The sequence below is a fragment of the Erinaceus europaeus genome, chromosome 3 (genome assembly GCF_950295315.1).
Source record: "Erinaceus europaeus chromosome 3, mEriEur2.1, whole genome shotgun sequence".
NCBI lineage: Eukaryota > Metazoa > Chordata > Mammalia > Eulipotyphla > Erinaceidae > Erinaceus > Erinaceus europaeus.
Window position 1 is genome coordinate 397,501 of NC_080164.1, and position 14,476 is coordinate 411,976.

The 14,476-nt window shown below is 56.4% G+C and overlaps 1 protein-coding gene and 1 long non-coding RNA gene across 11 annotated transcripts in view; both read right to left on the reverse strand.

Annotated features, from left to right (window-relative positions):
* ROCK2 (Rho associated coiled-coil containing protein kinase 2) overlaps positions 1–14,476 on the reverse strand; it is a 151,060-nt gene that overhangs the window by 16,528 nt on the left and 120,056 nt on the right. For all 8 annotated transcript variants that reach the window (XM_060186565.1, XM_060186568.1, XM_060186570.1 and 5 more), the window contains 5 exons: positions 9,312–9,415; positions 7,634–7,820; positions 3,051–3,144; positions 2,867–2,961; positions 2–181 (listed from right to left, as the gene is read on the reverse strand). In XM_060186565.1, the coding sequence (XP_060042548.1) occupies positions 2–181; positions 2,867–2,961; positions 3,051–3,144; positions 7,634–7,820; positions 9,312–9,415 (660 nt within the window). The remainder of the gene's footprint in view (position 1; positions 182–2,866; positions 2,962–3,050; positions 3,145–7,633; positions 7,821–9,311; positions 9,416–14,476) is intronic.
* On the reverse strand, positions 1,582–2,764 carry LOC132537429 (uncharacterized). 3 transcript variants are annotated; one of them, XR_009548856.1, is made up of 4 exons: positions 2,486–2,764; positions 2,034–2,396; positions 1,728–1,990; positions 1,582–1,643 (listed from the first exon to the last, which is right to left on the reverse strand). It is a non-coding gene; the product is annotated as an uncharacterized LOC132537429 (long non-coding RNA). The 3 variants fall into 3 exon arrangements; XR_009548854.1 differs by having other exon boundaries at positions 1,728–2,396; XR_009548855.1 differs by having other exon boundaries at positions 1,582–1,684; positions 1,728–2,396.

The window sequence follows — 14,476 nt, forward strand, 5'->3', positions numbered from 1 at the left end:
CAGCCTGCATCTCGTTCAGCTCCTTCTGGTACTTGATCATCTGCTGCGTGAACTTCTCGCGCTCAGACTTGAGCTCCATGTGCAGCTTCCGGTTCTCCTTCTCTTTCCTCCGCACATCTGTGTCGCTGCCCCGCTTGACGGGCTCTTTGCGGTTCATGATCTCTGCCAACTTATTCACAGCCTGAGGGAGAGAAAGCAGGGATGCAGGGGCACGCTGATGGCCTTTTGGCCACACGGCAGGAGCTGGCCCTGCGCACGCGCCCCGGGGACTGTCTGCCAGCATCCTCACCTGTCCTCCTCGCTTCCAGTTGCTGTCTTGTTCATGATTTAACAATGACCACCAGGACTGTGCGGAGTCAGTGACGTGATCCCACCCGTTCACACACCAGAGCTGTGTCCCCACCCTCCACTGGAAGCTGCAGTGGCTCTCACAAGGCCACAGGTTCTACTTGATCATTTCCATTTTTTTCCTGAGAAATGTAGATCTGATGTAAACTTTAACCAGTTAAAGGGGAGTTTAACCAGCAGATCTGCTCTGAATCTGAAGGAAGAGAATTTTCACTGGGAACAGTAACGGCATGTTGAGGGCTGGTGTGAAGCCCAGAAGGGGACAGGGGCTGCAAAAGGGGAGGAGTGCCAGCAACCTTGCTTGGGGTGAAGAAGCCGTGTGGCCATGACAGAAAGCTCCTCAGTCAGAAAATCCAGTGTGTCAGCTCTCAGCACAGGACCCCAGGCTCCTCCCATCTCCTCCTGTCACACAGATGCTGAGGCCCCACACTCCTCCTGACATCCTCCTGTCACTCAGGAGCTGCTGTCACTCAGGTGCTGAGGCCCCACACTCCTCCTGACCTCCTCTGTCACACAGGTGCTGAGGCCCCCCCATTCCTCCTGACCTCCTCCTGTCACTCAGGTGCTGAGGCCCCACACTCCTCCTGACCTCCTCCTGTCACTCAGGTGCTGAGGTCCCACACTCCTCCTGACCTCTTCTGTCACACAGGTGCTGAGGCCCCCCATTCCTCCTGACCTCCTCCTGTCACTCAGGTGCTGAGGCCCCACACTCCTCCTGACCTCCTCCTGTCACTCAAGTGCTGAGGCCCCACACTCCTCCTGACCTCCTCCTGTCACTCAGGTGCTGAGGCCCCACACTCCTCCTCACCTCCTCCTGTCACTCAGGTGCTGAGGCCCCACACTCCTCCCACCTCCTCCTGTCACTCAGGAGCTGAGGCCCCACACTCCTCCTGACCTCCTCCTGTCACTCAGGTGCTGAGGCCCCACACTCCTCCTGACCTCCTCCTGTCACTCAGGAGCTGAGGCCCCACACTCCTCCTCACCTCCTCCTGTCACTCAGGTGCTGAGGCCCCACACTCCTCCCACCTCCTCCTGTCACTCAGGAGCTGAGGCCCCACACTCCTCCTGACCTCCTCCTGTCACTCAGGAGCTGAGGCCCCACACTCCTCCTGACCTCCTCCTGTCACTCAGGAGCTGAGGCCCCACACTCCTGCTCACCTCCTCCTCCTCCTGTCACTCAGGTGCTGAGGCCCCACACTCCTCCCACCTCCTCCTGTCACTCACGTGCTGAGGCCCCACACTCCTCCTGACCTCCTCCTGTCACTCAGGTGCTGAGGCCCCACACTCCTCCTGACCTCCTCCTGTCACTCAGGAGCTGAGGCCCCACACTCCTCACCTCCTCCTGTCACTCAGGTGCTGAGGCCCCACATTCCTCCCACCTCCTCCTGTCACTCAGGTGCTGAGGCCCCACACTCCTCCTGACCTCCTCCTGTCACTCAGGTGCTGAGGCCCCACACTCCTCCCACCTCCTCCTGTCACTCAGGAGCTGAGGCCCCACACTCCTCCTGACCTCCTCCTGTCACTCAGATGCTGAGGCCCCACACTCCTCCTGACCTCCTCCTGTCACTCAGGAGCTGAGGCCCCACACTCCTCCTGACCTCCTCCTGTCACTCAGGTGCTGAGGCCCCACACTCCTCCTGACCTCCTCCTGTCACTCAGGTGCTGAGGCCCCACACTCCTCCCACCTCCTCCTGTCACTCAGGTGCTGAGGCCCCACACTCCTCCTGACCTCCTCCTGTCACTCAGGTGCTGAGGCCCCACACTCCTCCTGACCTCCTCCTGTCACTCAGGAGCTGAGGCCCCACACTCCTCCTGACCTCCTCCTGTCACTCAGGTGCTGAGGCCCCACACTCCTCCTGACCTCCTCCTGTCACTCAGGTGCTGAGGCCCCACACTCCTCCCACCTCCTCCTGTCACTCAGGTGCTGAGGCCCCACACTCCTCCTGACCTCCTCCTGTCACTCAGGAGCTGAGGCCCCACACTCCTCCTGACCTCCTCCTGTCACTCAGGTGCTGAGGCCCCACACTCCTCCTGACCTCCTCCTGTCACTCAGGAGCTGAGGCCCCACACTCCTGCTCACCTCCTCCTGTCACTCAGGTGCTGAGGCCCCATACTCCTCCTGACCTCCTCCTGTCACTCAGGTGCTGAGGCCCCACACTCCTCCTCACCTCCTCCTGTCACTCAGGTGCTGAGGCCCCACACTCCTCCTGACCTCCTCCTGTCACTCAGGAGCTGAGGCCCCACACTCCTGCTCACCTCCTCCTGTCACTCAGGTACTGAGGCCCCACACTCCTCCTCACCTCCTGTGTCACTCAGGTGTTGAGGCCCCACACTCCTCCCTGTCTGCCTGTCACTCATGTACGGTGGCTGGCTCTTTCTCCCCCCATTTCCTCCACAGATAAAGGTTTTTGTTAATCCTGCAACAATCTGATTAGAAGCTATTTACAGATATCATACACCTGTTACTGCCAACTGTGATGCAGAAAGAAAATTAAAGAGACACTTATGATGTTCCAACCTGAGTCTTCAGTGTTCTCTCTGTCAACAGCTGCTTCTCAAACTGTGCTTTAATAGCGGTGGCACTGACCTCTTCCTCTTTCATCCTGGACAGCTCTGAAACATGGACACGACAATCAGATGCACAGCAGCCACGACTGCACACAGTAGGTGTACTGAACGTCAGCTTTCTTGTCAATACGTACGTTCCTGAGTGTCTCTCAGCTTGTTATTTAAGTCCTCTTTCTCGTTTGCAAGATTGGCAACATCACCAGTCAGTGTCCGGTTAGTTTCTTCAAGCTAGAAATGAAAGGGAGGGAAGTCAAGTGGTGGCCTGACCCATAAGGTCTGAGGTGTGAAGCAGCAGGTCAAGTAGAAACGCTCTGGGACGTTGCTAAAACCTTCTTTCCTTGGGTCGTCTGTCCATCTGTCTGCCTTTGAGCCACCTTGCCATAGCAGATTCCAGGAAGACAAAGACTGTCCTCATTCCCAAAAAGTGATCAGTATTCTTAATGAGATAGATGGTTGTCTGTCTCTGGATAAGCAACTTGTGAAGCGGCAGCAGGGGAGTCTGGCCTCTCTCTGGGCGGTTCAACCCGCTTCTGACTGACTGCAGTTTCACACCCACTCCAGATCCTCACTCCAACATCCTTTCCCTGCCACTGCGGAAATAGCAGGACAGCCTATGCTCTGGCGTTCACGCCTGAGGAATGAGGAGTCCCTGCTTCATCCCCAGGACCACCAAAGGCCAAAACTGACAAGTGTTTTGGTGGTGGGGAGCCCACTGTTGCTCAGTTGCCACTGAATAAACACCAAGGTTGTGGCCTGGAAGGTGCACAGTAAGCAGAGCCCTGGAGCCTTCAGCCTGGGATCCTCCTCGTCCATCCCCTCAGTCGTTCATGCAGGTCTGACACTGTGATCCTCCCCTCCCCCGGCTAATGAAGAAAATGAAGAAACACATACTATTTTTACCTTTGCCCAGTCACTAATTTGTAGTCTCCTGTTGTACTTAGAATCTTTTCTAGTAGTTTAAAATTCTCGTGTCTTATATTTCGATCCCTGCAATTACACCTGAGAACTTACCTCCATCTGTGGTCTAAAACAGGAATTAATTCTGTCCCTTTCCACACAGAAACTGCTTTTCCGAAAACAATGACCTTACTAAATCTTTCATTTCCTTCCTACATCAGCACCAACCTATTCCTGGCCTCTTGGCTCATTTGCACTGAACCAGACCTCTGGTCTGACAACCAATTTCAAAATCATGACAGTATTTTACTAAATCTGGACAGATGGTGGGGCAAATTCAACTGTCTGATACTTTACTATTCTGGAATGTTGGACATTAGGCCAGCCCCCCTGCTCCATGCTGCATTGCTTGCTGTGGTTGATTTACATAATCAATGTTGGGTCTGAGACCCGCCCTGCCTGCAGGGTATTGTTTGATCCCACTGGTTGGATGGAAGCTTGCTACCTTCGCGCTCATCCCACTGGTTGGGTGGAAGCTTGCTACCTTCACGCTCATCCCACTGGTTGCATGGAAACTTGCTACCTTCACACTCATCCCACTGGTTGCATGGAAGCTTGCTACCTTCACGCTCATCCCACTGGTCAGATGGAAGCTTGCTACCTTAACGCTCATCCCACTGGTTGCATGGAAGCTTGCTACCTTCACGCTCATCCCACTGGTTAGATGGAAGCTTGCTACCTTCACGCTCATCCCACTGGTTAGATGGAAGCTTGCTACCTTCACGCTCATCACTGATTGGATGGAAGCCTGCTACCTTTACGCTCATCACTGGTTAGATGGAAGCTTGCTACCTTCACGCTCATCACTGGTTAGATGGAAGCTGGTTACCTTCACGCACATCCCACTGGTTGGATGGAAGCTTGCTACCTTCACGCTCATCCCACTGGTTGGATGGAAGCTTGCTACCTTCAAGCTCATCACTGGTTGGATGGAAGCTTGCTACCTTCACGCTCATCACTGGTTGGATGGAAGCTTGCTACCTTCACGCTCATCCCACTGGTTGCATGGAAGCTTGCTACCTTCACGCTCATCCCACTGGTTGCATGGAAGCTTGCTACCTTCAAGCTCATCACTGGTTGGATGGAAGCTTGCTACCTTCACGCTCATCCCACTGGTTGGATGGAAGCTTGCTACCTTCACGCTCATCACTGGTCGGATGGAAGCCTGCTACCTTCACGCTCATCACTGGTCAGATGGAAGCCTGCTACCTTCGCGCTCATCCCACTGGTCGGATGGAAGCTTGCTACCTTCACGCTCATCCCACTGGTCGGATGGAAGCTTGCTACCTTCACGCTCATCACTGGTCGGATGGAAGCCTGCTACCTTCACGCTCATCCCACTGGTCGGATGGAAGCCTGCTACCTTCACGCTCATCACTGGTCGGATGGAAGCCTGCTACCTTCACGCTCATCACTGGTCGGATGGAAGCCTGCTACCTTCACGCTCATCACTGGTCGGATGGAAGCCTGCTACCTTCACGCTCATCACTGGTCGGATGGAAGCTTGCTACCTTCACGCTCATCACTGGTCGGATGGAAGCTTGCTACCTTCACGCTCATCACTGGTCGGATGGAAGCTTGCTACCTTCACGCTCATCACTGGTCGGATGGAAGCTTGCTACCTTCACGCTCATCACTGGTCGGATGGAAGCTTGCTACCTTCACGCTCATCACTGGTCGGATGGAAGCTTGCTACCTTCACGCTCATCACTGGTCGGATGGAAGCTTGCTACCTTCACGCTCATCACTGGTCGGATGGAAGCTTGCTACCTTCACGCTCATCACTGGTCGGATGGAAGCTTGCTACCTTCACGCTCATCACTGGTCGGATGGAAGCTTGCTACCTTCACGCTCATCACTGGTTGGATGGAAGCCTGCTACCTTCACGCTCATCACTGGTTAGATGGAAGCTTGCTACCTTCACGCTCATCACTGATTGGATGGAAGCTTGCTACCTTCACGCTCATCACTGATTGGATGGAAGCCTGCTACCTTCACGCTCATCCCACTGGTTGGATGGAAGCCTGCTACCTTCACGCTCATCACTGGTTGGATGGAAGCTTGCTACCTTCACGCTCATCACTGGTCGGATGGAAGCCTGCTACCTTCACGCTCATCCCACTGGTCGGATGGAAGCCTGCTACCTTCACGCTCATCACTGGTCGGATGGAAGCCTGCTACCTTCACGCTCATCACTGGTCGGATGGAAGCCTGCTACCTTCACGCTCATCACTGGTCGGATGGAAGCCTGCTACCTTCACGCTCATCACTGGTCGGATGGAAGCTTGCTACCTTCACGCTCATCACTGGTCGGATGGAAGCTTGCTACCTTCACGCTCATCACTGGTCGGATGGAAGCTTGCTACCTTCACGCTCATCACTGGTCGGATGGAAGCTTGCTACCTTCACGCTCATCACTGGTCGGATGGAAGCTTGCTACCTTCACGCTCATCACTGGTCGGATGGAAGCTTGCTACCTTCACGCTCATCACTGGTCGGATGGAAGCTTGCTACCTTCACGCTCATCACTGGTCGGATGGAAGCTTGCTACCTTCACGCTCATCACTGGTCGGATGGAAGCTTGCTACCTTCACGCTCATCACTGGTCGGATGGAAGCTTGCTACCTTCACGCTCATCACTGGTTGGATGGAAGCCTGCTACCTTCACGCTCATCACTGGTTAGATGGAAGCTTGCTACCTTCACGCTCATCACTGATTGGATGGAAGCTTGCTACCTTCACGCTCATCACTGATTGGATGGAAGCCTGCTACCTTCACGCTCATCCCACTGGTTGGATGGAAGCCTGCTACCTTCACGCTCATCACTGGTTGGATGGAAGCTTGCTACCTTCACGCTCATCACTGGTTGGATGGAAGCTTGCTACCTTCACGCTCATCACTGGTTGGATGGAAGCTTGCTACCTTCACGCTCTTTTCTTCTCTCTACCCCCTCTCCTAGCCATTTCCTTTTTCGACCTGCCGCTTCCGTTTCAACAGAGATAAAGGCATTTTCTCTGAAAATAAAGGGTTGCATAGTGTTCCCATTCAGCCACGAGTTCCTGGTCTCTCTCCCGCGTCGCTGAGTAAGCAGCAGCCCAGATTGGCTCTGGTTCTCTCCAACCCAGAGAGCACGTGCCCGGGAAGAAACACCCTCACGCTAGCCCGGCACAGGAACTCCTTCCCTTCTTCCTTCCTCTCTCCCTCCCTCCTTTCTTTCCTTCTTTCCTTTCTTCCTCTTGGGGTATCACTGGGGCATGGAGCCTGCACTACAAATCTACTGCTCCTGGTAGCCATTTTTTTCCATTTTACTGGACAGGACAGAAAGAAATGGAGAGAAGAGGGGAAGACAGAGGGGGAAAGACAGACACCTGCAGACCTGCTTCACCACCTGTGAAGCAACCCCCCTGCAGGTGGGGAGCCGGGGCTCAAACCTGGATCCTCAGGCCAGCCCTGCGCTTGGCCTGGAGCACTACCACCCGGCCCCCCGTTCTGACAGTCCTACGGAGGCTTTCTCACCAGGCACATGGTGATTCTGCTGACCTGAGCCTTAACAAGATGGCGCCCTCTGAAGTACATCTTTGGCTGCCCTTTCATCCTTGGCCTTTGGCCCTGAGCCACTGGCAGGTGCCATGGCCGGTTGAGCCCACAGGTACCAGCACCTCCGTGAGCACTGAGAGGCCGTGGACCCAGGGCGCCCCACCTCAGCACTCAGCACATCATGTGGGCCGAGAAGCCTGAGGAGCCGGCGGCCTTACTCACAGAGGCGATGGTGGCGTCCTTCTCTGTGAGCTCCTGCCTGTGCCGGGCCATCATCTCTTTGATCTCCAGCTCCTTCATGATCTTCTCCTTCTCTAGGTCAGAGTATTGCTCCTCAGCAATGGAGCGCGCCAGCTGCTCAGAGTCGGCCTTGGTCAGTGTGATCTCCAGCTGCGCGGCCAGGGAGTCCCTGCGTGTCACAGACGCCACAGACACAAAGCATGTCACAGATGCCGCAGACACAAAGTATGTTACAGACAGTCACAGACACAAAGCGTGTCACAGTCACAGACACAAAGCGTGTCATAGTCACAGACACACAAAGCATGTCACAGACGCCACAGACAAAGCATGTCACAGACACAAAGCGTGTCATAGTCACAGACACACAAAGCATGTCACAGACGCCACAGACAAAGCATGTCACAGACACAAAGCGTGTCACAGACACACAAAGCATGTCTCAGACAGTCACAGACACAAAGCATGTCACAGACAGACACACAAAGCATGTCACAGACAGTCACAGACACAAAGCGTGTCACAGACAGACACACAAAGCATGTCACAGACAGTTACAGACACAAAGCGTGTCACAGTCAGACACAAAGCGTGTCACAGACACACAAAGCATGTCACAGATAGTCACAGACACAAAGTGTGTCACAGACAGACACACAAAGTGTGTCACAGACACAAAGCGTGTCACAGACACACAAAGCATGTCACAGACAGACACACAAAGCATGTCACAGACAGTCACAGACACAAAACGTGTCACAGACAGACACACAAAGCGTGTCATAGTCACAGACACAAAGTGTCACAGTCGAGACACACAAAGCGTGTCAGACAGTTGCAGACACACAAAGTGTGTCACAGTCAGACACACCAAGTGTCAGTCACAGACACAAAGTGTCATAGTCATAGACACACCAAGCGTGTCACAGACAGCCGCAGACACACAAAGCGTGTCAGTCACAGACACAAAGTGTCATAGTCATAGACACACCAAGCGTGTCACAGAGAGCCGCAGACACACAAAGCGTGTCAGTCACAGACACAAAGTGTCATAGTCATAGACACACCAAGCGTGTCACAGACAGCCGCAGACACACAAAGCGTGTCAGTCACAGACACAAAGCGTGTTACAGACAGACACACAAAGTGTGTCAGTCACAGACACAGTTGGAGCACATTCCTGTTTTTAGGCTCCATTTTCACTCTACAGTCTAAGTTTCTTCTTTGTATTTTTTTTTTTTTTACCAGTGCACTGCTCAGCTCTGGCTGATGGTGGTGTGGGGGATTGAACCTGGGACTTTGGAGCCTCAGGCCCATTTCTTCTTCTTTTCTTTTTTTTAAACTTTACTTAATTTGAAAAGACAGAGAGAAATTGAAAAGGAAGGGGAGTAGAGAGGGCAAGAGATGTAAAGGGACACCTGCAGTCCTGCTTCACAATTGTGAAACTTCCCCCCTGCAGGTGGGGAGCTGAGGCTTGAACCCAGATCCCGGTGGACTGTAAGGTGTGTGCTCAACCGGGTGTGTCACCTGCACCAGCACCTGTCCCCCCACACCTCCTGTCAAAGTTTCTAACTCACTTCATCAACAAGTTTTTACTTAGACCATCAAAGATGCTGTTCCTGGAGCAGGTAGGAACAAGAGTGGTAACTGGGCTTCTTACCTTTCATCCTGCAATTCCTGTTTCTTCTGCTGGGATTCTTTGCAGAGTTTGGTCTTTTCTTCACATTCCTCTTTAAGTTCCCTAACCTGTGTCTTATAGAGCGTCTAAATAGAAAAATACAAGAAAACACTGTCATCACAAGTGTTTCTCTATTCAAAGTCCAGCCAGATAAAAACCAAGGTGAAAACACAGACCTATGTTCATGACAAAGTCTGAGCACACCAACAGCTTCAGAAATACTTCTACTTTTAGAAGTCAATCGGCTAATCATCTTTCTAGTGTGATTTTCAGCTACACGTCATAGGGAGGCTGTCGGAAAAGCAGGGTGAGTGAAAGGGAAATCATAAAACACCTGCTTGACTTCAATGAAACGCAAGTGGCAATTTCTGTCTTCTTTAAATTGATCTCAAAAAAGTAAAAATGTTGACATGGAGAATGTTTAGAGTCACTGTGGACATACGCTTCTCCCAGCAGCAGTGCTGCAGGCAGGGAGAGGGCCAAGCACAGGCCCTGTGTGTGTGAGAGCTGGGCTCCCGGCCCCAACCAGACCTGCTATCGGTCGACCGCACAGACTATGGGTGTCCAGGCCCCAACCAGGCCTGCTCTCGGTCGATTGCACAGACTATGGGTGTCCAGGCCCCAACCAGGCCTGCTCTCGGTCGATTGCACAGACTATGGGTGTCCAGGCCACAACCAGGCCTGCTCTCGGTCGACCGCACAGACTATGGGTGTCCAGGCCCCAACCAGGCCTTCTCTCGGTCGATTGCACAGACTATGGGTGTCCAGGCACCAACTAGGCCTGCTCTCGGTCGACCACACAGACTATGGGTGTCCAGGCCCCAACCAGGCCTGCTCTCAGTCGATTGCACAGACTATGGGTGTCCAGGCCCCAACCAGGCCTGCTCTCGGTCGACGCACAGACTATGGGTGTCCAGGCCCCAACCAGACCTGCTCTCGTTCGATTGCACAGACTATGGGTGTCCAGGCCCCAACCAGGCCTGCTCTCGGTCGATTGCACAGACTATGGGTGTCCAGGCCCCAACCAGGCCTGCTCTCGGTCGATTGCACAGACTATGGGTGTCCAGGCCCCAACCAGGCCTGCTCTCGGGTCGATTGCACAGACTATGGGTGTCCAGGCCCCAACCAGACCTGCTCTCCGTCGATTGCACAGACTATGGGTGTCCAGGCCCCAACCAGACCTGCTATCGGTCGACCGCACAGACTATGGGTGTCCAGGCCCCAACCAGGCCTGCTCTCGGTCGACCGCACAGACTATGGGTGTCCAGGCCCCAACCAGGCCTGCTCTCGGTCGATTGCACAGACTATGGGTGTCCAGACCCCAACTAGGCCTGCTCTCGGTCGACCGCACAGACTATGGGTGTCCAGGCCCCAACCAGACCTGCTCTCGGTCGACCGCACAGACTATGGGTGTCCAGGCCCCAACCAGGCCTGCTCTCGGTCGACCGCACAGACTATGGGTGTCCAGGCCCCAACCAGGCCTGCTCTCGGTCGACCGCACAGACTATGGGTGTCCAGGCCCCAACCAGACCTGCTCTCGGTCGATTGCACAGACTATGGGTGTCCAGGCCCCAACCAGACCTGCTCTCGGTCGATTGCACAGACTATGGGTGTCCAGGCCCCAACTAGGCCTGCTCTCGGTCGACCGCACAGACTATGGGTGTCCAGGCCCCAACCAGACCTGCTCTCGGTCGACCGCACAGACTATGGGCTCCCGGACCCAACCAGGCCTGCTCTCGGTCGATTGCACAGACTATGGGTGTCCAGGCCCCAACCAGGCCTGCTCTCGGTCGATTGCACAGACTATGGGTGTCCAGGCCCCAACCAGACCTGCTCTCGGTCGATTGCACAGACTATGGGTGTCCAGGCCCCAACCAGGCCTGCTCTCAGTCGACCGCACAGACTATGGGTGTCCAGGCCCCAACCAGGCCTGCTCTCCGTCGATTGCACAGACTATGGGTGTCCAGGCCCCAACCAGGCCTGCTCTCGGTCGACCGCACAGACTATGGGTGTCCAGGCCCCAACTAGGCCTGCTCTCGGTCGATTACACAGACTATGGGTGTCCAGGCCCCAACCAGGCCTGCTCTCGGTCGACCGCACAGACGATGGGTGTCCAGGCCCCAACCAGACCTGCTCTCGGTCGATTGCACAGACTATGGGTGTCCAGGCCCCAACCAGACCTGCTCTCCGTCGACCGCACAGACTATGGGTGTCCAGGCCCCAACCAGGCCTGCTCTCGGTCGACCGCACAGACTATGGGTGTCCAGGCCCCAACCAGGCCTGCTCTCGGTCGACCGCACAGACTATGGGTGTCCAGGCCCCAACCAGGCCTGCTCTCGGTCGACCACACAGACTATGGGTGTCCAGGCCCCAACCAGGCCTGCTCTCGGTCGACCACACAGACTATGGGTGTCCAGGCCCCAACCAGGCCTGCTCTCGGTCGACCGCACAGACTATGGGTGTCCAGGCCCCAACCAGGCCTGCTCTCGGTCGATTGCACAGACTATGGGTGTCCAGGCCCCAACCAGGCCTGCTCTCGGTCGATTGCACAGACTATGGGTGTCCAGGCCCCAACCAGGCCTGCTCTCGGTCGACCGCACAGACTATGGGTGTCCAGGCCCCAACCAGGCCTGCTCTCGGTCGACCGCACAGACTATGGGTGTCCAGGCCCCAACCAGACCTGCTCTCGGTCGATTGCACAGACTATGGGTGTCCAGGCCCCAACCAGACCTGCTCTCGGTCGATTGCACAGACTATGGGTGTCCAGGCCCCAACTAGGCCTGCTCTCGGTCGACCGCACAGACTATGGGTGTCCAGGCCCCAACCAGACCTGCTCTCGGTCGATTGCACAGACTATGGGTGTCCAGGCCCCAACCAGACCTGCTCTCGGTCGATTGCACAGACTATGGGTGTCCAGGCCCCAACTAGGCCTGCTCTCGGTCGACCGCACAGACTATGGGTGTCCAGGCCCCAACCAGGCCTGCTCTCGGTCGACCGCACAGACTATGGGTGTCCAGGCCCCAATCAGGCCTGCTCTCCGTCGATTGCACAGACTATGGGTGTCCAGGCCCCAACCAGGCCTGCTCTCGGTCGACCGCACAGACTATGGGTGTACAGGCCCCAACTAGGCCTGCTCTCGGTCGATTGCACAGACTATGGGTGTCCAGGCCCCAACCAGGCCTGCTCTCGGTCGACCGCACAGACTATGGGTGTACAGGCCCCAACTAGGCCTGCTCTCGGTCGACCGCACAGACTATGGGTGTCCAGGCCCCAACCAGACCTGCTCTCGGTCGATTGCACAGACTATGGGTGTCCAGGCCCCAACCAGACCTGCTCTCCGTCGACCGCACAGACTATGGGTGTCCAGGCCTGCTCTCGGTCGACCGCACAGACTATGGGTGTCCAGGCCCCAACCAGGCCTGCTCTCGGTCGACCGCACAGACTATGGGTGTCCAGGCCTCAACTAGGCCTGCTCTCGGTCGACCGCACAGACTATGGGTGTCCAGGCCCCAACCAGGCCTGCTCTCGGTCGACCACACAGACTATGGGTGTCCAGGCCCCAACCAGGCCTGCTCTCGGTCGACCGCACAGACTATGGGCTCCCGGACCCAACCAGGCCTGCTCTCAGTCGATTGCACAGACTATGGGTGTCCAGGCCCCAACCAGGCCTGCTCTCGGTCGACCGCACAGACTATGGGCTCCCGGACCCAACCAGGCCTGCTCTCGGTCGATTGCACAGACTATGGGTGTCCAGGCCCCAACCAGGCCTGCTCTCGGTCGATTGCACAGACTATGGGTGTCCAGGCCCCAACCAGGCCTGCTCTCGGTCGATTGCACAGACTATGGGTGTCCAGGCCCCAACCAGGCCTGCTCTCGGTCGACCGCACAGACTATGGGCTCCCGGACCCAACCAGGCCTGCTCTCGGTCGATTGCACAGACTATGGGTGTCCAGGCCCCAACCAGGCCTGCTCTCCGTCGATTGCACAGACAATGGGTGTCCAGGCCCCAACCAGACCTGCTCTCCGTCGATTGCACAGACTATGGGTGTCCAGGCCCCAACCAGACCTGCTCTCCGTCGATTGCACAGACTATGGGTGTCCAGGCCCCAACCAGGCCTGCTCTCCGTCGATTGCACAGACTATGGGTGTCCAGGCCCCAACCAGGCCTGCTCTCGGTCGATTGCACAGACTATGGGTGTCCAGGCCCCAACCAGACCTGCTCTCCGTCGATTGCACAGACAATGGGTGTCCAGGCCCCAACCAGACCTGCTCTCCGTCGATTGCACAGACTATGGGTGTCCAGGCCCCAACCAGACCTGCTATCGGTCGACCGCACAGACTATGGGTGTCCAGGCCCCAACCAGGCCTGCTCTCGGTCGACCGCACAGACTATGGGTGTCCAGGCCCCAACCAGGCCTGCTCTCGGTCGATTGCACAGACTATGGGTGTCCAGACCCCAACTAGGCCTGCTCTCGGTCGACCGCACAGACTATGGGTGTCCAGGCCCCAACCAGACCTGCTCTCGGTCGACCGCACAGACTATGGGTGTCCAGGCCCCAACCAGGCCTGCTCTCGGTCGACCGCACAGACTATGGGTGTCCAGGCCCCAACCAGACCTGCTCTCCGTCGATTGCACAGACTATGGGTGTCCAGGCCCCAACCAGGCCTGCTCTCAGTCGACCGCACAGACTATGGGTGTCCAGGCCCCAACCAGGCCTGCTCTCCGTCGATTGCACAGACTATGGGTGTCCAGGCCCCAACCAGGCCTGCTCTCGGTCGACCGCACAGACTATGGGTGTCCAGGCCCCAACTAGGCCTGCTCTCGGTCGATTGCACAGACTATGGGTGTCCAGGCCTCAACTAGGCCTGCTCTCGGTCGACCGCACAGACTATGGGTGTCCAGGCCCCAACCAGGCCTGCTCTCGGTCGACCACACAGACTATGGGTGTCCAGGCCCCAACCAGGCCTGCTCTCGGTCGACCGCACAGACTATGGTGTCCAGGCCCCAACCAGGCCTGCTCTCGGTCGACCGCACAGACTATGGGCTCCCGGACCCAACCAGGCCTGCTCTCGGTCGACCGCACAGACTATGGGTGTCCAGGCCCCAACCAGACCTGCTCTCGGTCGACCGCACAGACTATGGGCTC